Source organism: Cryptotermes secundus, unplaced genomic scaffold (assembly GCF_002891405.2).
Source record: "Cryptotermes secundus unplaced genomic scaffold, Csec_1.0 scaffold35, whole genome shotgun sequence".
Classification (NCBI taxonomy): Eukaryota; Metazoa; Arthropoda; class Insecta; order Blattodea; family Kalotermitidae; genus Cryptotermes; species Cryptotermes secundus.
Genome location: NW_019730102.1, coordinates 260109 through 275345, shown reverse-complemented (window position 1 = coordinate 275345; position 15237 = coordinate 260109). Strand labels below are relative to the sequence as shown.

General features: G+C 36.3%; 1 protein-coding gene across 5 annotated transcripts in view; it reads right to left on the bottom strand.

The window, feature by feature from the left end:
- LOC111865978 (inositol 1,4,5-trisphosphate receptor) overlaps positions 1–15237 on the bottom strand; it is a gene marked incomplete at its 3' end in the record, with an annotated part of 252641 nt that overhangs the window by 24318 nt on the left and 213086 nt on the right. For all 5 annotated transcript variants that reach the window (XM_033752056.1, XM_033752058.1, XM_033752055.1 and 2 more), the window contains 4 exon segments: positions 3869–4015; positions 4382–4486; positions 5304–5711; positions 12786–12964. In XM_033752056.1, coding sequence (XP_033607947.1) covers positions 3869–4015; positions 4382–4486; positions 5304–5711; positions 12786–12964 — 839 coding nt within the window.

Sequence of the window (15237 nt, the reverse complement as noted above, 5' to 3'; positions counted from 1 at the left end):
TTTTATACTTTTGTTCTTCTATCAATTTATTGAACTTATTAAATTGATATATGTAGAAGTCTTCTTTTATATTCATTATGCCTCCTTTTTTAGCTTTTTCAAAAGCTATAACAAAACTTTGGACATAGGTGTTTTGGGTTATATCGGCATACTTTAACATAAGGAACACCCTCCCGAAGTTTGGCACATTCCTCCTGGGACACCTGTATATAGACAGTAGAATCACTGAAATAGTAAAATACCCATAATATATTTGCAGAACCTCATCAAGATAGACAGGCAGCACAAAATCTGCCCCATACAAGAAGGACGATAGGACGACGGACACGAACCTACATGGTTTAAAAATTTTAATTATTGACAACACTGGTTTTTAAATAATATCTAGAAAATTTTAAAAACTTTACAATACCAGGAAGCTGCTGTGATTGTGAAATGTTCTACTCTATGCGTACTGTGCATTGTAGCATATAAATGAAGGTAATTTAAATCAAACAATTTTGTGATGGTAGTTTCCAACTTGTAATGATGTTTACTTCTGAAGATTGTCCGTAAGGACCGAAACATGTAAGGGAGATAAGTTTTCTTGCAGTAAAAACTTATAGGTCACACTGGACGGCGTGGTTTGTATTTGTTACTGTATTTTTAATCGTTTACAGTTAAATACATGAAACAACCTAAGAACAGCATGGAAACTCATAAGTTTACCTAGAGATATTTGTTATGCACTCCATTAGTTACTCTACAAACACAAACATGACATCTGAATTCTTCCCATGTATGCTGCAAATGTGATTCATTGACATTGGCTATGGCCTCTGAAATTTACTCTTGAAGGGACTGCAGCATCAGCGGTTGGTATTGATGGACTTCCAGATATCCCCACATGTAGAAGCCCCACCTAGAGCAGGTTTCCCTCCAAGAAGTCCCTCACAGCCACATGGAAATGAGGCAGAGCTCCCTCCTGTTGGAAACAGGAGTTTGCCTGGGAAATTTTCCTTTTACTGGGGCTGAAACCATTGTTCCAGTATATCTAGGTATGTTTTATAACTGAAAGTAGCTTCTGCAAAGAAGAAGGGGCCATGCACTTTTGTCTTTGACACAGGAAAGAACATGGTTACTTTTGGTAAGTCGCAGATGACTTGAACTATGATGTGTGACTGCTCAGTTCCCCAGAGGTGAATATTCCTCTTGTTCACTTTTCCAGCAAGATGAAAGGTAGTCACCAACTGCCTCATCAACTTCACAGTACACCAGACAGTTGCTGTGCAACTTGGAGATGATATGGTTCCTGCACGATATGAGATATGAAGTTCCTTACTGGCTTGTACAGTTCACTTTTGTGGCCTTCTCATGGAAGCTTCATGAACATGAGCAACAGTGTCCCTGCTAATGTGGAGCTGGCCAGTGCTTTTACTCCTACAGGGACACCCTTCATTTACAGACTTCCTTTACCATAAGAAGGCTTTAGGCAGTTCATTACCATACATCATTTTCAAGCATCACTGAACTCTTCTTGCCAATCCCCTCTTGTGTGACCACAAGCAACAATGTGTCTTCTGCACTTGAGATGTTAATGTTACTTTCTTATACTGATCAGAATGCCACCTGTAACTGATACGTTAAAAAATAAGGTTGCCAATACAAATTTGCTGTTTTCAAGTTGTTTCATGTTTGTATTGTAACTATTTTGCAAATATACTAATTTCTACATTTATAATAGCCCTGTATTATCCTCCTTCATATTTTCTGACTAAAATCTTACACTTGTTTTTCATCCCTCATGCATGCATGCATGCATGCATGCATGCGCGGTTTAGATTTATATTGCCCTCAGACAAATTTAACAGTTCATCAGAAGGGCCCTTATTGCTATGGAATTAAACTTTTTCATTGTCTCCCATTAAAAATAAAGTAGTACATGATAATAAGGTATTTAGAGTGGCCTTAAACGCCTTTTTACATTCAAAATCCTTTTATACTTTGGATGAATATTTTGGTTGTATAAATGAGTAGTAATTTACTATGTTCATTCAATATTGCATGCATTGTTTGGATGTGCAGTTGTACATTCAAGGATATTGCACTGATACCTGCATTGTATATAGCAAGCTTATACCTTGACTGGTTTTATTTGGTATTGAACATGTAAGATATAATCTCCAACTTGACTGGTATGCCATGTAACAAACATACCTCATTATAGTTGATGGATGTTGTGATCTTTTATGGTTTGAGATATATAAGCTACTAAGTTGAATGAATTTATTATGTAATGTGTTTTTATTACAATTTTAATTTATTTTATTTACAATTAACCCGTTGCCGTGGTTTGACGTGTATGTTTCGTCAGGTATTTAAATCGTCTGGGGGGGTTCGACGTGTATGTTTCGTCCAGCTGCACACGTATGTTATAACGCCCATAATAATTGATGGTTTTGCTGTAGATTGTTAGATTTTTCACTGGCCTGTTGTCAGGAGGACTGTATTTAATGACACACGCGTTTAAGAGCGCTAAGTCGTCGTTACATATGCCTGTCTTGCAGCAACGTTCCTGTGGCTATTGCGAGCTGTTTCTGTTATGAATGATGTGTTTTGTTTGCTCTGAAGCTATAAACAGCAGAGACTGATATGTGCTGGTGTTTATAATATCATATTGCCCTGAGCTGGCTATTCAATTGGAATTCTTAGAAGAGGGATGTACAAAAGTTTATGCCTGCAAAATCGATTGCTTTCGCACAGTACATAGCACCCATTTCTTAGAAAAACGCCACAATTTAAGGCAGAACACTGTGGTCACCCCCTGAGACGATACGGATGTGTGTGGGGGAGGGAAAAGAACTCATTCCTTCGCTCATTATCGCTCCAGTTGACTCCATTTTATCGTACTGACCTTGGTGGTCGTTTCGAGGGATGACCATAAATATTTTTTTGAGCCAGCTAAGCTCTACTTTCGTTCACTACATACCAGACAGTTCTTAGAATAACTTCATGAATTCTGTGGTCACCCCTACGACATCTCCTGCCGCCAAAATGGATGGAATATCAAAGGCATAGCAACAACCCCTTGTTATGATAACTCGTAACGTTGAATTTACTACAGCTGACCTGGCAACTAAACGGGTCACGGAAAGACATTTCCTTGAAGTATACCCCTCACGGGTAAGAAGGCAAGGCCGCACATATGTGTGGTTAAAAAAAAGGGCCAAAAAAAATACACAATATTGGAGCGGAGAATGGTGAACGTGGGGCACCGTTGGGTTATACGAATGCTTCAAGGCCTTCCTTCTACTAAACCAACTGCCTCCATTACCGAGATACAGGGCGCTCATATTATAAGGTAAGGTTATAAAAACCATCTTTTAAGATCATTTTAGTGAAAGTTTCATCCTTCAAGGCGTACCATTCACTGCTCAAATACTAAACAACCTACTACCATTGCCGAAATACAGGGCGCTCATATTATAAGGTAAGTTATAAAACCACCTTTTAAGATCATTTTAGTGAAAGTTTCATGTTCCTATCTCATAGAATTTAAGAACAATGATGAATAAATCATTTTCGAGCAAAATTTAAATGGCCGGCTGAATATATTACCGCCGGAGACGCGGCCGCGGAATTTAAATGACTGCGCCAAAGGGTTAAACATGGTATAGTGTTATGTATATTTTATGTTGACTAGTTCCATTGTTGGAGCATTTGTTGAAGATATTTGACTTGTTCTGTGTCCAGTGGTGTTGGCCTGTAATTGGATTTGCTTGAATGCAATAAATACTATACTATACTATATTATCTCATCTTCCTTGATTTTAGCACCGTTTCATACATATGTCTATATTTTAAATGAAAAACAGCAATATACACTTACTTCAATCTGTGATGTGTGAGAAGCATAGTATTTCAATGCCTGGTTCATTTTTGGGTCACTGTTATTATCAGAAGGTTTAAGAAGAGCTGCCAACTCTTTGTTATGTTGAGCCAGCTGATGACACAAGATGTAGATGTTGTGTCCCACCTGCCACAAACAATATGGGTACAGAATTTTGTCTGCTTCAGCCCAGAATGTAAATCATGTTATTCTGACTTTGAGTAAAATGATTACTGCAGGAATTTCAATGGTTTGTACAGAGAACAAGGACACCAATGTGACAAACATAAAGGACCTGGTCTTGTATTATGAATTGGAAACAAATATAATGTGACTCATATTTCAGGTTTCTTCAGGTACTAGTGGATTTGGACACTGAATTGAGAAAAATCTTAAATGGAGGTAATTTAATGATGAGTTCACTGACTTGGGATCATTACAACTGAATATTAAATGAGGGAGAACCTTAAATTAAAGGACATTAAATGGGTGTTCTACTGTAAATAACTGTACCTCTTTGGGTGATACACCATCTTCTCCTTCTGCAGAGGCATCGTCTCCATCATCATCATCATCATCCAGAGTCTCTTGATGAAAAGCCCGACACGCAACATCTACCTGTAAGATAAAATTCTGAACATTTAAATAGAAGTACAAATTTCCAGCAATCTATTTTTCACTTTCCCATCATGGCTATACAGTAAACCCTCGCCCAGGATGGGGATGCAGCATTACATAAATGTGCTGGAGAAGCTTAACATCTTACAAAAAGTCTCACATTAAAACTAAATATGTAGATTCTTACACACGCATGAATAGTCCTATTGCGGTGCTTTAAGTTATTAAAAGTCTCAGCATCTACACCTTGGATTGCACGTATGTACACATGGCATAAGCCTCAAATGTTTGGTAACTCCTTGGTCCATGGGTTATGGGACTGATGTGGTGTTACGAGGTGAAACCATTACACCAATTGAATTGCAGAGTTTCTGGGTCATGGCCACATGCAGATTGCTTATATTTAAACTTTCCATTCAAGGCAAATAATTTTTCATATTTTGGTTTGTGTGTATAAGCAAATCCACACCAGACAAGGGTTTACTAGTTCTGCCTCTGACAGAATGTGTTAATTTCTGGATTATTTCAAATGACAAAATAAAATGAAATTAATGAGATCTAAGGTCCTCACAGAGATAAATATTAAGATGGCAGTACCTATTTACCAAACTGTAATAAACCAGAAGAAAATATGGAACTGCATTTAATATTTTGCCATTTAAGATATTCATTCATCTCCAGATAAACTTCTATGGTCCCAACCAAAATGATATAAGAGCTACATTTCTCATATGCTAATATTTTCCTCAATTTAGTGTTCAAATGCATTACCAGGAAAAGGATGAATACATTTCTTTTCAAGTGATCCATCACTCACCAGTTGTTTAGGATTCATGTTGTACAGAATCCTTTCGGCATTCTCGCTGTCTCCTCGGCTTTCCATAATTGCTAGCAACAACTTTGATGCATTGTTCTTCAGCTCCAATACTAGGTCCATCCGGGTTTTGCCAAGAGGGTTGATATCATTCAAAATGAGGGCAGTGATTATGTCCAGTCCATTGGATTCATGTGTTGCTATGCAGTTCTGGTTATCATGACAAGGGCCTTGACAATATTCGGTTAAAGTTTCCAGAGTCTGGTTGATCAAAGCTACATTGTTCTCATTAATGTACAATCCAAGAAGACCCAAGCCTCCTGTAGTTGAGCCACAGATGCAGTCCAGAAACATCAGTGTTTCTGATACTAGATTGTGATTGGTTTTGTTGTTCTGGTTACGAAGTAAATTCTGAAAAATTTGAGAACATTTCCATGTCTTACTGTACTCTCTCTTTTGGAAGGCTTTTGATACCATAGTTATCCCACAGAGCTCTACTTTCCACAGGTCCAACTGCTGTCTGCTACCAACATACTAGATTATAGCCATGAGAAGATTACATGCCAAGTGTTATAGCTTTGCCCTTTATATATTTTAATATCTCTACTACTCTCCACATGAACCGCAGACGGCAGAGTTTTATATTTTATACAACAAAGTCTCTTCTTAGACACATGCGAGTCTCAAAATCAAGAAAAATCTTGAACTTGATTCAAACACTGATTTTTCAGGATCAAGTGCCCATGCCAGAACATACACAAGCCAACTATCAGAACTGTAATGGTTAGCAATTCTAGTACAAATTAACTTGTCAACAAAACTTGTTCTTCCATCCCTCTTTCTGCCCATGGTGAAAAGAACATGGCCCTTGCATCTTCTTAGATATAATTATTTATGAAAATATTTTACCAAAAGAGGATATATCAGAAGTATAAGTAGCACACTTCAGTTCATTATATGAAAAAAAGGCTTGCGTTATAAATTGTGATTAGAGAGAAAACTGGTTTAGTAGAGAAAATTTTGTTCCTGTCTCAATTCTAGAAAAATTTTAAAATCATCATATGAAACTTCAGTAATTCTTGCATATACTATTTTTTTTAAATTATGTTGGTGCAAATTTATTTATTTATTTATTTATTTATTTACATTTATACATTCCGTTGATCCTTATGGTACAGCTGACCAGTGGATATGGATTTTGTCCCAAGCTAATAGATTAAAATACGCAAAATACAAAAACTACATACATACTTTTGTCATTAAGACAGTTAAAAGATTTATATTAAAGTACAATGCATAAAATGATCAAAATTATAAAACAATAATTGATACAAAATACTTAGGTAATGATATAAAATTATAACATATCAGGGGTACAATTACCAATTTTAATTACATACATGGTTAAAATATTCCTCTAAGGAATAAAAAGAATTTGAAAGAAAAAATCTTTTTAGCCTCAATTTAAATAGTTTCACATCATTACTCATACTCTTGATTCTGGATGGCAGGTGGTTATAAGCCTTAATACCAAAATAATATGGTCCTTTCTGAAAGATTGTTAGGCGTGATGTGGGAAGGTGCAAATTTGTGGTATGTCTAGTATTGAGATTGTGGGTCTCATAGTTTGAACTGTATAGGTCTCTATTATTTACAACAAACAGAATTATAGAGTATGCATACTGTGAGTACATTGGTAATATTTTTAGGTTTTTGAATAGTTCCCTACATGAGTCTCTAGTTCTTACATTCATAATAGTTCTAATGATCCGCTTTTGCATTCTGAAAACATTTATACTAGTTGCTGAGCTACCCCAGAAAATTATCCCATATTCCATGATAGTATGCACATAGGCAAAGTAGATCATCCTTAGGGTTTCCTGTGACATGAGACCTCTTACAGTTCTAATTGCATAGCAAGCTGCACTCATTTTAATTACTAATTTATCAATATGAGACTTCCATGATAATGTTTCATCAATATAAATACCTAGAAACTTAATATTTGGCACATTAGTGATATTCTTATTTTGATGATATATGCTTATGTCTGTTACCAAACTATTTTTAGTCCTGAACAGGAGATGGTGGGTTTTATTAAAATTTAAGGATAGCAGGTTAGCTTCAAACCATTTGTTTATGGCTAAGAATTGTTTATTCATATTAATTTCCAAATTATGAGGGCTCGAATCGGATATTATGATACTAGTATCGTCAGCGAATAAAATAATCTTCGCATTATTTGTTATTACTTTGGGTAAGTCATTAATATACAATAAGAAAAATAAAGGACCTAATATAGAGCCTTGTGGGACACCATATTTGATGATCTCCCAATCAGAAAAGGTGGTATTATAGGTTGTCCTATTATTTAATACTACCTTTTGGTATCTATTGTTCAAATAAGACTTGATTAATTTTTTAAATACTCCATTTATCCCATAGTATCCCAGTTTATTTAAAAATATTTCGTGGTTAACACAGTCAAATGCTTTCTTCAGGTCACAGAATATGCCCCCAATAGTTAATTTATTGTTCATGGCTACTAAAATTTCATTTAATAATTTAAAAGAGGCCCTATTTGTTGTAGAGTTTTTTCTAAATCCATATTGATCACTAGCAAGTATCTTATTTTGTATTAGATGCTGGTTAAGCCTTGAATATATTACCTTTTCAAATACCTTAGAGAAAGCCGGTAACAAAGATATTGGTCTATAGTTAGAGATGTTAAGTTTATCCCCACTTTTAAATACTGGTTTTACTATTGAAAATTTCAGTCTAGTTGGGTAAATTCCTGAAGAAAGAGATTTATTTACAATATATGTTAGCGGAGAACTAATAAATAGGGCACTAGCTTTCAATATTGCGACAGGTATCTCATCATAACCATGGGAGTATTTGGCTTTTAAGGATTTGATGATTCCTTCTATCTCATGGGTAGAGGCATGCTTAGGTCGAATATTTGACAGCGGACTCGTGAACATTGAGGACATATAATTTAAATAGTTATCATGCATAGGCTGTCCAGTTTTACTAATACTTGTATTATCAATAATATCCTCAGCAACTGTTACAAAATAATCATTAAGATTTTTTGCCATGATTTGTTGGTCGGAAGTTATAATACCCTTAATATCAAGGGATTGAATGTCTACTTTATCTTCTTTTTTCCCAGTTTCAGTTTTGATTATGTTCCAAATAGTTTTTGATTTATTTTTAGAGTCTATAATCCTCCTGTCGTAGTGAATTTTTTTAGCCGCTTTGATGACATTAGTTAGAATTTTACAGTATTGTTTGTAATGTTCTTTTAATTTAATATCATTACTAGTCCTACACTGTAAATAAAGATTTCTTTTGTTTCTACATGAAATACGTATTCCTGTAGTTAACCATTCATGAACATTTGGTTTGCTCTTTATTTTTCTTCTCGTAAAACTGGAGTAGAAAATCCTAAGATAGGTATTGAGAAAATTATTAAACATTATATTTACATCAGTTGCTTCAAAAATATCTTCCCACATCTCAAAGCTCAGTTTGAGCTTAAAATTAGCTATAGAGTGTTTATTGAAATTCCTTATGATTTGGGTGGTATTATTTAATCCTTGTATATTAAGATTTTTAAACTTAATAATTTGGGCGTCATGGTCCGATAGGCCGTTAATATGGGGATATACATTATAATTATTGTTTTTAGACACATCTAAAAAAATATTGTCAATGGCCGTTGCTACTTCATTCTGCACTCTAGTTGGAAAATTTACAACACTGGTTAAATTAAATGTAGACAGTAAGGTATCAAATTGCTGCTTTTTTTTACAGTTGTTATCTAGGTAGTTTATATTGAGGTCCCCACATATAATAAAATTTATATTTACATTATATAGATTATTCAGAATATTTTCAATCATCTTCAAAAACCACTGGAAATTCCCATCAGGAGACCTATAGATAGATATAACACAGATGATAGAAGTTGATAAGTTAATTTTTATGGCACAAACTTCAATGTCTTGTTCCTTGCAAAATTCTTGTAAATTAATAGTTATAAAACTTATAAATTCATGAATAAAAATGCATGTTCCACCATCTTTTAATTTTTCTCTACAGAATTTTGCTCCTAACTTATAATGTTCTATTGGTGAGCTTTCCAGTTCAAATTCCCTTAAATGGTGTTCCGTTATGCATAAAATATGAGGGAGTTCCGGGAGTAGTGAGTTTAACATTTCAGTTCTTTTGTTTCTCAGTCCCCTAATATTTTGATGGTATATCATTATATTGTCGTCTGCTTTATTAAGTTCTAAATTATTATGCCCTATCTGGGGTTTAAATTTTATATGTGAGGTATTGTGAACGTTGTTTACCATAAAAAATCATTATTCCTAATCACAGGAACTTTTTTCCGCCTATTTGATGTCCTAGGAGGAGTTACTTCAGAAATTATTGTTTCCTCATGGATGAAATTACTATTTCTTTTTTCTGGGGATTGAGTTCTGTTTCCCAATGCATCAATAGATTCTCCCTTTATTTGACCATTTTTCCATCCCAGACTAATTACACCATCATCTTTTTTCCCCAAAATATTGGGCAGTTGGGCTACTATTTGTTTTGCAATCATTTCTTTTCCTTTCCCATTTAGATGCAAACCATGTTTAGTAAATAGTTCCCTGGTGGGATTAACTTCGAGGACCATAGTATACTTGCTAATTTTTACTTGTTTCTTTAACTTCCTATTGAAGGATTTGATTTCATTATTCACACAAGAGAAGTCCACCAGATCATGTCTATGGGGAGCACTTAATATTATGAAATTTGTGTGATTGTTTGTTTCTACAAAGCTTATGATCTGATTTAAAGCTATTTTAGCCATATTCTTATTTACTTCATAGGAGCCACCACAGAACACAACCACATCACTTTTTGTTAGCTTTGCTATGTCACTCATTCCTGCTTTCACTATTTTCTCAGTTCCTGCACCAGGTTTGACGAAACCAATTACTTCAAAGTTCTTGTCCAATTGGTGCTTCACTTCTTTTGCCAAGCTTCTTGAGTGACTACCACCTATAATTACTATCTTTTGATTTCTTTTATTTCCAACCTTTTTATTATGTTTATCCAATGTGTCCTTACAAGCCGTGATTGTACTTGATCATTTTGAAGGATCCATCATTTTTCCTTGAGTGGATTGTTGTACCTTCTGCTTCTTTACCCCAATTCTTCCGGTCATTTCCTCGGAAATATCTACTCCAGCATTATTCTCATTGAGGTTAGGTAGGGAAGCAAAGCGATTTGTAATCGTTGGTATTGGCTGGATAACATGTTTATGTTGTTTATTGCTTCTATTTCTTCTGCTGTTTGATACATTTGTCCAGTTATCAGGTTTGAAACCGGAATGATTATATTCCGAGCCCTGGTTTAAATCATGCGTAACTGAGTCTGTTTTAGTGTTTCTTTCTTCTTGTAATAACTTTATAATTTCTCTGGCCGAATAAAGTTCCAAAAGCACTTCTTCATACTTCATTTTGTTTTGGTAGCAACAATTACATACATTATCAGTAAGAACTTCTGCCGAAACGATGGAAACTGGAGCCGCTAACAAACCGTAAGTCTCAGTATCCGCCATATTTAACACATGAGCTGAAAGAGTGTGTTTGGATATAAAAAAGTAGATGAGAGATTTAAGGTACCATCCCATAATTTGTCTGAGTGGACTAAGAAAAAACATGAAAAACTTGAGTAAGAACAGGTAGTCCTAGGCTGAGATTTAAACAAGCCCCTTTCTGAAGGTAGAAAAAGCATTACCACTGAATCAACTACTTTGTCCTACTGTAACAGAATATTTCACTATGCTAGGTGCACAATAATACATAAAAAATGGGCCTGTTTTGTGGAAACTAATTCAAATCATTCTAAGGAGTTACATAGGCTGAATCCTAGCCAGATGACTGGATATTCTTGTAGAAGTATACTCCTTTACTCCCATTAACAGTTAGCCTTGCATCTCATCTTAATGCAGCTGATAAAGGTAAAGCTGTCCCTGTGTGTAACTAACTAAGCACTATGTCATGAAAGCGTATGGGGAGTGGACATATACATCCACATTTTCTTGACCTTGGCAATAGCTGGATGTGAGTGGTCAGCTTCATCCCTGGGGAAAGAGCCCCTGGTACCCACTAGATAGGAGGTTGGGTGGACCTCAGAACTGGTCGGGATGATGTGGAGGAGAGAAAATTTTTCACCCCACCGGGACTCCAATCCCTTGGTCATCCAGCCCGTAGCCAGTTGCTATTCATTCATTCATTCATTCATTCATTTATTGTATATTCCATAAATATACTGACTGCACTATCCCAGCTCTTAATGCAGCTGATAGTATCCTGAAATAACATACTAATCAAGAATATATTGTCATGTGTTGGGTGTATAACGCTACAAATAACTTTACGTTGTATTGAATATAGCGAATTTATTGCACATTCGCTCTTACAATCACACAATTTACAATCTCAATATTAATGCCATTGGCAGTATCACAAATTAGCACATAAAATCTTCTAACCACGCGTTCGGGTCTTCTTCCCGCGACTGCTGCTATATTTCAACTGTCTTCAGCGACGGCTACACTTTAACTGACTCCTTAGGCAGTGCAGTTCTCTTATAAACCCTCAGCAAGACAACGGAAAAACTCCTCGCTTCCTTGTTGCCTAGTCACCGTGTATACAAAGGCGTTGTTGGGAAACACTGCGGAGAGCTGTTTACTGCTGCATAGCAACCGCGGCTTCCCCCACTATATCACCGTGGGGGAGAGGGGCAGACTGTTGACTGGCCTGTTACTGTAGTAGCGATAGAGCCTGATGTTGTTACGTCACCGCTGGCGGGGGAGGGGATGTCCTCCATAGTGCAATACATCACAATATTTTCTTTTCACAATACAAATTTGTGAACAGAATTTCTGCACTTGTATCAGATTTGAGGTTCTCATGATAGTGAGCACTGCAATTATGGTCTTCTGTAATGTGATGCCATGTAGTTTGGTAGATAAGTAATACTGTTTCAGAAGAACCTTCTGCCTCCATCTTCACAGTAGAAGACAATTCTTCTATCTGAACGATGGAGCAGCATGTTCTTCTGAAACTCTATTACTAATCTACCAGAAAACATGGCATCACACTCTAAAAAATGGTAATCTTCACTTCTGTAGTTATTCACTGTAATTCTACCAGGCTAACTAATCAATAAACCCAAGTATGACAGACTGATATAAGTAAGATAGTTTGAAAATTTAAAATGCAGTATTTTCCTGTAATAGTATGGGAGAAGAAATGATTTACCCTCCTTCCACCCTTCAACTAACAAATCGTGAAATACACACTGTGATGGACATACTCAAATTATTGAAATAAATCCTGTTGCCAATAACATTAAAAATATAAATATGTGAGAAACTGCAAAACATAATAATGTCACTTTTAACTTGATGATACAAACCTGTAAATATCTATTGTGATTCTCACAAAGTAATTGTAGAAATCGAAGAATTGGTTGCATTACGAGAACCTTGACTGAGAGCTTATTCTGTTCTTCTTTATCACGGTGGCGTTCTAGCTTCTCTGCAAGCATGTCCTCTAGGGCTGAAGGGCCCAACACAGGAGGGCCGGCTTCATCCCCTGCAACAAAATGCACTATTCATTAAAAATTCCAAATGCACTCACACCATCAGAAAATGCAACGAATTTCTGAGCCAGTTTCTGCCTCCATCATTCTGAGCTGATGTGATGAGTAACAGAGCTGACCACTGTATTGGTAACTACAGTTGCTCTCAAGAGTCCAGTGTTCTGCCCAAGCATGGACTGCATAGAAGCGCACGAAGAGTCTGGCTGTCAGCTATCTGTGATGACCTGCTCTGAGAACAATTCGGTATGTCACGTGTAGGGAGGTGCATGTGATAAAAAGACGGGTTCTAGTTCAGATGATTGGATTTATTAACAGCTTGGTTACAAATAGTTACTATAGGATTCTGATGATGGTGTATAACACATAGAGATATTGGATTTTCGGACTTTATCCATCATCCTGGATTTTAAGATAACTAAGAAGAACACGATGTTTCGGAAACTGGATCTGTTTCCATCCTCAGGGGAGGGAAAACACCTATTCTGTTGGGTCCCTTAGAAAGAGCTAGCCTCAATCAGTCATCCAGTGATTGAGGACGGAAACAGATCCAGTTTCCGAAACATCGTGTTCTTCTTAGTTATCTTAAAATCCAGGATGATGGATAAAGTCCAAAAACCCAATATCTTTGGTTACATATGTTACCTATGTCATGCATCACATCAACTCCTGATGAAGGAGGCAGAGATAGTCTCTTAAACATCGGATATTAACTCAATTTTCTCAATACTGATTGTGTGAGGATACTACTACATACACTAATCAAGTTTCTTAAATATCTGTCAGATTGATTTTGACAGTGATTCGAACTACATATATTAATGTGAAGATTTACTTGAATTGCTGCATTCTATTTCAGCTCAGTTACTGTGCCAGTTTATCAGGCAAGTCTTGCAAGAGGAACTGTCGGTGTGTAGCATCCATAGCCAGGTCAAACTTTCATATTGTAGACTTGTGGGTTATGACACCGTATAGCCTGGTAGGTGAGTACAAATATTTCAGAGGAACATCTCGCTCACTCACTCAAGAAACCAAGCCCTCCTTGAGAAGACACCAATTTTGTAGCTACTCAAGAACTTCCCATTATTTTATGGAACCCAAGGGTTCATTACCATGTTCACAAGAACCCTCCACTGGCCCCTGTCCTGAGCCAGATCAATCCAATCCATACCATCCCATCCCAACTCTCTATGATCAATAAATTTTAATCTTGTACACCCACCTATTCTTGGTCTTTCTAGTGGTCTATTTCTTTCAGGCTTTCCCAGCAATATCCTATATACATTCCTCTTCTCCCCATTCATGCTACATGCTCCTCATTATGCAGTTTTCTGTAGCTTCCTGTCACTTCATCTCTCTTTGGTCCAAATATTCTCCTCAACACTCTGTTCTCAAACATCCTCAGTCTATGTTCCTACCTTAAAGTCAGAGACCAGGTTTCACATCCATACAGAACCATAGGCAAAATTATAGTTTTGTATATTCTACTTTTTATATTTGTAGACGGAAGACAACAGGTTCTGAATTGAACAGTTGCAAGCATTATCCAAATTGAATCTCCTCTTAACCTTTAAACGCCGGACTTCTGAAATAGTGGTAAGCTTGAGCTGGCCAGAGTTTATTTAAATGACCGCTGCTGGTGCGCGTTTAAATGCCCGTTGCTATGCTGCGTTTAAATGTCCGTTTCTGTTAGTGCGCCTAAACAATTTTAAGCATTGTGTCTAAAAATGCTGTATCTAACTCAATTTTTATGATAAATGGATGGAATTACTTTTGTTTGTATCAGCAAAGAACATAGTGTTGCATATTATAACGGAAGATTTGAAATTTTTTATACAAATTATACTCTATTTTCAATTTTTTGTCTTTTAACCCGTTGCCGTGGTTCGTCGTGTATGTTTCGTCAGGGATTTAAATCGTCTGGGGGGGTTCGACGTGTATGTTTCGTTCAGCTGCACACCTATGTTATAACGCCCATAATAATTGATGGTTTTGCTGTAGATTGTTAGATTTTTCGCTGGCCTGTTGTCAGTAGAACAGAGTATAAATAAGACACGACTTTATCTGTGCCAAGTCATCGTTACATATGCCTGTCTTGCAGCAAAGTTCCTGTGGTTCTGGCGAGCGGTTTCTAGCTGTACTGTTATGAAAGCGTGTTTTCTTTGCTTTGAAGATATAAACAGAAGAGACGTGATGTTTACTGTTGTATATGATATCATATTGCCCTGAGCTGGCCACATTGACACACTCAACTGGAATTCTTAGAATA